The sequence below is a fragment of the Argentina silus genome, assembly GCF_951799395.1.
Source record: "Argentina silus genome assembly, chromosome: 12".
Taxonomy (NCBI): domain Eukaryota; kingdom Metazoa; phylum Chordata; class Actinopteri; order Argentiniformes; family Argentinidae; genus Argentina; species Argentina silus.
The window spans coordinates 13213152-13220651 of NC_139666.1; the positions used below are offsets into that span (position 1 = coordinate 13213152).

The 7500-nt window shown below is 47.5% G+C and overlaps 1 protein-coding gene across 1 annotated transcript in view; it reads left to right on the forward strand.

Annotated features, from left to right (window-relative positions):
• The first annotated feature begins 1438 nt into the window (after positions 1–1438).
• LOC310813331 (immunoglobulin superfamily member 3-like) overlaps positions 1439–7500 on the forward strand; it is an 8397-nt gene continuing 2335 nt past the window's right edge. Inside the window, exons 1-9 of the mRNA XM_083682259.1 lie at positions 1439–1620; positions 2892–3266; positions 3439–3855; positions 4208–4624; positions 4971–5354; positions 5591–5965; positions 6103–6501; positions 6916–7332; positions 7472–7500. The exon at positions 7472–7500 is cut by the window's right edge and continues 367 nt beyond it. Coding sequence (XP_083538385.1) covers positions 1551–1620; positions 2892–3266; positions 3439–3855; positions 4208–4624; positions 4971–5354; positions 5591–5965; positions 6103–6501; positions 6916–7332; positions 7472–7500 — 2883 coding nt within the window. The 5' untranslated portion in view covers positions 1439–1550. The remainder of the gene's footprint in view (positions 1621–2891; positions 3267–3438; positions 3856–4207; positions 4625–4970; positions 5355–5590; positions 5966–6102; positions 6502–6915; positions 7333–7471) is intronic.

The following is a 7500-nucleotide window of genomic DNA, read 5'->3' on the forward strand; positions in this document are numbered from 1 at the left end:
ACCCACACCCACACACACACGCACGCACGCACACATACATGCACACGCACACACACGCACACACACGCACACACACACACACACACACGCACGCACGCACGCACGCACGCACACTCACACACACACACACACTCACATGCACCCACACTCACATGCACCCACACTCACATGCACCCACACTCACACACACACACACACACACACACACACACACACACACTCACACATACACCCACGCGCACACATCAACTTCCTAAATCCTAGAGATCCAGGCAACTGATGGGTGGGAGGGGTTGTCGGTTTTTACAAATTGTAACCATCTGCTTGATCACAAGGGATGAAGTGGGCTGTTTAGAATGGTTGAAGAAAGTTAAATGCAGCACTCTGTTCAGAGCTCAAACCATGTCAGGAACACCTTGGATGCAAGGTAGATTGCAAAGTAGGTGGAGGAAGACCTTTAGGTGTCCTCTGCACATGCAGAACCCTGCTGTTCCGTCTAGGACTCGGAAGCCAATAGTTGAGCAGACGGTTAGCTGGGAGCATATGCAATTTGTGGGAGGCAATGCATCTGCCTCGGGAGACTTGTTCCACTGTCCTTCAAATGCATTGACTTAGACAATACAATGCTTAGACAGAATAGGTAAAAACTAACTAAATGCTAGCTGTTTTGGTCCAAACAAAGCGCCCATTGAACCATTGAGATTCCATCCTTAGCCCTCAACCCAGAGTATAAACAGCTGCAATACAGGATTCAGCCACACAGGGGCTCTCAGTGGGTGATTTGCTAATGGTTGATTTTGTCTCATGATTTTTCAACAGCTTACCGATGTTGAACTTGATGTCACTTATACAACTTTTATGAATTGGATTTTTGATGAACTTAATGTAACAAATGAAGGACTAACAAGGCTCTCCCATTTTCAATTAATTCTTGATGTTCTTCCATAGACAGATTGAAATATGCTGGTAATATCCCAGTCCGATACATTTGTCTCACCCTGTGGCTTCTCTTTGTCCACTAGGTGACACTCTTAGATGAGTTTTGAAGTAGCATCTGTCTTCCTCCTTTTATTTGTACTGCTGAGACAGGTGATATAGTTGTCAAATTGATTTATAATTCAAAAGTAATACATTGAGATGACATCTTTTCTCTGGTGTAACGTCATAATATTCTCTCACTATAATTAGGAGACAGATGGAGCACAGGACACACACACACACACACACACACACACACACACACACACACACACACACATACAGAGAGAAATAGCATAAGCATTTCTACTGAGATTAGACGCTGGTCTGTTCGTGTGAGACGAAACCGCGGGTCTTACTTCCTCTTGCATGTCTGCAGGAGGCTGTCAAAGCCACAGTACAATACCAAGCACACAGACTGACAGCGACACAGATACACAGACTGACAGCGACACAGACACACAGACTGGGGAAGCACAGAGTGTCGGAGCTCAGTTCACTGTGTCACTGGCCTGTCGTTTAGGAGACAGGCGTGTAGTTGAACCCCTGTGTGTTATTCAGGCAGGGACAGAATGGGCCGTGTCCAGCTGTACCTGTGGAGGACAGGTCTCCTATTCTACCTGAGTGGACTCGTCCAGTGGGGTAAGAGCATTGTATACCTGCATCCCAATTATCCACCTTGTAAGATGGAAGCATCCATGTCGCACCTCAAGGAAAATGGTGGAGAATTGGGATGCAGAGTATATTTCTACTATCCTGGGGGGGAGGGGGGGGTAACAATATGCACTTTGAATGTACAGTATATATAATTAACACAGCTCAATTATCTTCATATGAACGTTGCCTTGTGCATGTGACAGTATCATGCACAGTAGCTTTTTAGGTGCAGGGTGAAGACATAAAGAAACAAATAGGCCAGCAATTAGATATAATATAATATAATATAATATAATATAATATAATATAATATAATATAATATATAATAATATAATAATATATGCAATTTAGCTGATGCTTTTATGCAAAGCAACTTACATTGCAGTGAGTGCATACATTTATCAGTATATATGGTCATATCAGTATATATGGTCCCACACCTTTCTTTCAACAACAATCTTAGGTAAGGCTATCTTGGGTGGACCTTTGGAAAAAGGTGAGATTTTCTGAAACGTTTTCCATCTCCAGATGTCTTCTATGTGTTCAGTTCTTTTGAAAGTTGTGCAATATTGTGTGTTTGTTGAACTTGCGCAGGTCAGAAAAGCAAGATATATGACTGTGTTGAGTTGCATGTTAAAGTGGACAGTAAAATATCACTGTTTTTGAATCCCTTCAGTACAGTGATGCAATGTTGTGAAACATCATTGATGTGGCACAGCCCACAGGGGATGATTCACTTTTGTTTTTATCAAAAGAGCTCTATGAAAACATTTCGACACTTGATGCATACATACACTGACCTTTACAATGAGTTCTGTCAGTTTTTTTTTTTCAAACAGCAGTAATTACATATTTCTCATTTCCACATCCAACCTCCCCTGCAGCAGAGCTAATGTCATGCGTCACCACTCACTCTTACAGAGCTGACACTGAGAGTATGGTACAATACCACGCTCTGATAGGATGCTGGTTCATACTAGCAATTTAGAGAGAGTTTGATGTAATATAGAGTATAGTTTGATGTAAGTACAGGATTGATAAGCCTACAGTATTTTATTGTGGCAGAGGTGATTGAGTGCAGACTGAAACCATACTGAAACAATAGAGGTGACAGAAGTAGAGGTTAGGGGCCAGAATTTAAGGTTAAGAGGCTACTAGAGGTTAAGGCCAGAATAGCTTCAATTGTCTGAAGTAAATCCATCCTGTTTTTAGATGATTACCTTCTCACATTTCTCCCTGTTTTTTCCCTGTCCAGGTGAGGCCAGGGTGCTTGTGGAGGTGCAATCTGGTCCTCTGTATCGTGTGATTGGCTACCCTCTGTCCATCTCCTGCAACGTGAGTGGCTTCTCAAACCCAGAGGCCCAACAGGATTTCCAGTTCAGCATCTACAGGCCAGAGAAACCCACTCTGGAGGTCAACATCATCAGCACCCAAGATCCTGACTTCGCCTACGCTGTCTACTCCAGACGCATCTCGAAGAATGAGATCACTCTGGAGCGTCTGTTGGGGACCTCCGTCCTCTTCCATGTCAACAGCCTAGGGGAAGGAGATGAGGGAGAGTATGAGTGTCACACCCCAAACTCAGAGGCCATCTATGATGGGACCTACAATGATAAGACCATTGTAAAGGGTAATGTATAATTTTATACAATCAATTATCAATCACCAATGTCACCCTAACTGGCAGAGCAGGCCATCTGCTGTATCTATCACTCACAAACCATCACCAAGCTCCAGCTAATGAATATTGATATCTGTCTGCTGTAGTGTATATGTCCATATCTTCAACCTGGTTTCCATAGTGATTAAGGACACTCTGACGACTTCCTACCCTGGCCTCGCCTCTCTGAGCCTGTCTGAGGGTGACACCCTAACCCTGCAATGCCAAGCCTCAAGCAACACCTTCCAGCACACCCACCTGTCCGTCACCTGGTATCTGCACGGAGATGGGGAGACCTTGTCCCGCCCCATCATTTCGTTAGACAAGGATTTGACGTTGAGCCCAGGTCTGGGGTTTGAGGGGCGGTACCAGGCTGGGCTGATTGGACTGGACAAGGTGGAGGAGGCCACGTACAAGCTGAGGATGGACCAGCTTGAGCTGTCTGACCGGGGCAGGATCTACTGCCAATCCCAGGAGTGGATCCAAGACCCAGACCGGAGTTGGTACCCAATCGCCCAGAAAAGCACAAACGGAGCCATGCTGGAGGTCATAGCTAAAGGTGAACAATTATCAGTGTGTGTTTGTGTTGTGAGTGTTAAACATTTGCACATAGGGTCAATTGTTATTTGAGCTTGTCAAACTTTTTTCTGCTTATTAAGCAATGGCTCTACTCCAGGTCAAGAATGTTCTGATATGGTCACACCTTGCTCAAATGTTCTTAGGGTCTGAACTTGAACACAGAACAGCATTTGTTTGTGAGGTTGACCTAGTGTATATATATGGCACTATATATGGATCTGAAAACCGCTCTACAAATTATATTTACTCTGTCAATACAACCTTTCTAAGACATTAATGTAAGTCAAAGGTGTTTCGAAGTCATTGCATGCAATGCATTTTCTTTCTCTCAGAGGTGGCTCCAGACAAGGGCTCTATGGTGGTGCGTATGACGGTACAGAAGGCCGATCTGCAGGAGGGGGAGGAGCTGTCTGTAAGGTGCAGTGTTGATGCCCAGAACCTGGCTGGCAGGTTCTTCTCTGTGGCTTGGGTCAGGGCTGACGCTGGACCTGGCCCGGAGCTGGCCCGCATTGGGCCAACGGGGGTCCTGATTGTGGGGCCAGAGTACAGCGGGCGAGAGAGTGGGGGTGAGCTGAGAGCTGTACGGACGGGTGACAAAGAGCATCTGCTCACCCTGCGGCCTGTCAGGACCCAGGACCAGGGAGGGTACCTCTGTAGGGCGTGGCCACAGGACAGGAATGCAGACGGGGCCTTCACACAGGGGCCTAACCAGGACTCCAACATCCAGTCAATCAGCATATCAGCTATACGTAAGGCGGCAGACACTGAACCAATCAGAATCAGAGCTACACATTCTGAGACAGATTTCTGAGGTTAACTTCAGTGACTAAAGTTACACACACATTCTGCCTACATACTAAACGCACACTTATACACTTACACACACAAACAAACGCACACACGAGCGCGCGCGCGCGCACACACACACACACACACACACACACACACACACACACACACACACACACACACACACACACACACACACACACACACAGACACACAGACACACGCACACACACACACACACACACACACATACATACATATTGTGGCCACACACTGAAAGTGATAACTGCCTCTGTCTGTCCATAGAGAGCGGTCTGGCTGTTGCCATGGAGACCACAATGTTGAGCGTCAACGAAGGTGATGAGCTGCGGCTCACCTGTAGAGTGAGTGGGGTCAAGGGCCAGCTCTCCGTTATCTGGCAACACAGATTGGCTTCAACAGCCCCTTTCAGTGATGTCATGAGCCTGAGTCGGGAGGGTGTGATGGAGGTGGGGGCGGAGTTTAAACAACGTAGCACTCGGACGCTGCGTACCACAGCCGACACATTCACCATGGAGCTGAGTGAGGTCACGCCCTCAGACGCAGGGGTCTATCAGTGCACTGTCTCTGAGTGGACCACAGAAACCAACGGCAACATCATGAAAACACACAGCCAGTCACAGAACTGTGATGTCAAAGTCCACCCTGTGGGTAAGAGTCTTTTCTATTTGAGAGAGAGAGAGAGAGATGGAGAGAGAGAGACAGACAGAGAGAGAATAAAGGCTGTTGAATTGAATTGAACTGAATTGAATTTATGAAAAATAGAGAGGAGAGAACAGAGAAACATGGAGAGAAAGATTAAGTGCAGAGAAATATATGACATTCAATATAAGACCACTGCTATATGTTGTCATCACGTATACCTTGTCATTGTCCTTGGTTTATAGAGTCTCTGCTAACTGTGGACCTAAGCAGTCGTAAGCCGCAGATGGCTGAGGGGAGCGTGGGAGAGCTGGTGTGTCGGGTTCGAGGGCCCCATCTGCCTGCAACAGTCACATGGAGCCTGAAGCGTAAGGGAGCATCATCTCCGGACACCATCCTGACGCTGTCGCACACTGGTGAGATCACCTGGGGCGGGGACCAGGGCAGCTACCAGATGAAAGCAGCAGTGTACCAGGGGGTGGTCCACCATATCCTACGCATCAACAAAGCGAGCCAGAGGGAGGCGGGGCACTACCAGTGTGAGATATCTGTGTTTCTGCAGAAGACACACAGGAAGCGGCAGCCCTCAAACCTACTGGCTGTATTGGTTGAGACTCCAGGTACGACAGGCATTCACATGGTAATCTGAGATGTTATTAGGTTAATTGATGTGCTTATTATGCCTAATTGCTCTCTCTCTCTCTCTCTCTCTCTCTTTCTCTCTCTCTCTCTCTCTCTCTCTCTCTCTCCCTCTCAGTTAGTGAACTCTCTCTGTCCTCTAGCCCCTCCCCTCTGGAACGGAGCATCAACTCTGACATAGAGATGAAATGCTCTGTCATCAAGGCGACCTCTGACTCCTCCCGCTTGGCTGTCACCTGGTTGGTTGAAGGGGAGGTCGGGGGAAACCAAACCCTCCTGAGCTCAGACCGGGACGCCGTGGTAACGCTGGGGGCATGGGCGGGGTTTGCCGCTGGACAGCGTATCAGCATGCGGAGACGTGAGGGGCGGCACTTTGAGTTGACCATTCGGCAGGCCCAGATTGGGGACAGTGGGAGGTACTACTGTGTGGTGGAGGAGTGGCTACAGGACCCTCACGGCCAATGGTACGGGCTCCCGCCCACCTCTGTAGCTGTGGAACTCAGACTACAAGAGATAGGTGAGTCAGACTACAAGAGATAGGTGAATCACACTGTTCCTGTTACTCTGGCAACACACAGCACTGTGCCTGAGAGGGGAATCATCTCAAACTGTTATCAGATACGCAGCATCTTCATGAGGTTATATGCCGATAGTTCTTAGTTCCTATCATCTGTTTTCACACATCATCCAAACAAGGCCAACGGAGACATAAGTGTGAATTGTTTTCTTAAAATTGAAAAAAGGAACTGAAGTGTCATCTGCAGTCAAGACGACATTCCGCACTGTTAACATGAGCACATAACAATGGTATGGAATATGGATTGACTGTGAGTCGCTTGCTGTCTCTCTCCTCTCTCCCTTTATCTGCTTTCCTCTTCTTCTGCTCCTCCTCTGTTTCACTTCCACTCTCTTTCTCTCCCCCATTCCTCAGTGAGTGACCTCACTGTTGATATGGCATCAAGGGATATAGCAGTCAAAGAGGGTGAGGGGGTGGAGCTGAACTGTACCCTCACCTCAGGTGCCTCTGACCTCGCCTCTCTCTACACCTTCACCTGGTACTATGTGGGACATGGCCCCTCCTCCTCTTCCAAGGTTCCTCTGATGATGCTGGGCCATGATGGCGTCCTGAAGTACCCAGAGAACCAGGGTCTCCAGGACCTTCAGGGGAGGCTTCGTTTCTCCAGGCCCACTCGAGGTACCTTACGCCTGGGCCTGGAGAGGGCTTGCCAGGAAGACAGCGGAGCCTTCCAGTGCCAGGTGGACCAGTACAAGCTCAATCAACAGGGAAACTGGGAACTGAAGGCCTCAGACGAATCAGGCATCACTAACCTCGTTGTACGACCCATCGGTATGATGTCATCAATCATGAGTCCTTAATGATATTATGGAAATATAATGTGTGAATGTAATTGATGTGCTTATTATGCCTAATTGCTCTCTCTCTCTCTCTCTCTCTCTCTCTCTCTCTCTCTCTCTCTCCCTCTCAGTTAGTGAACTCTCTCTGTCCTCTAGCCCC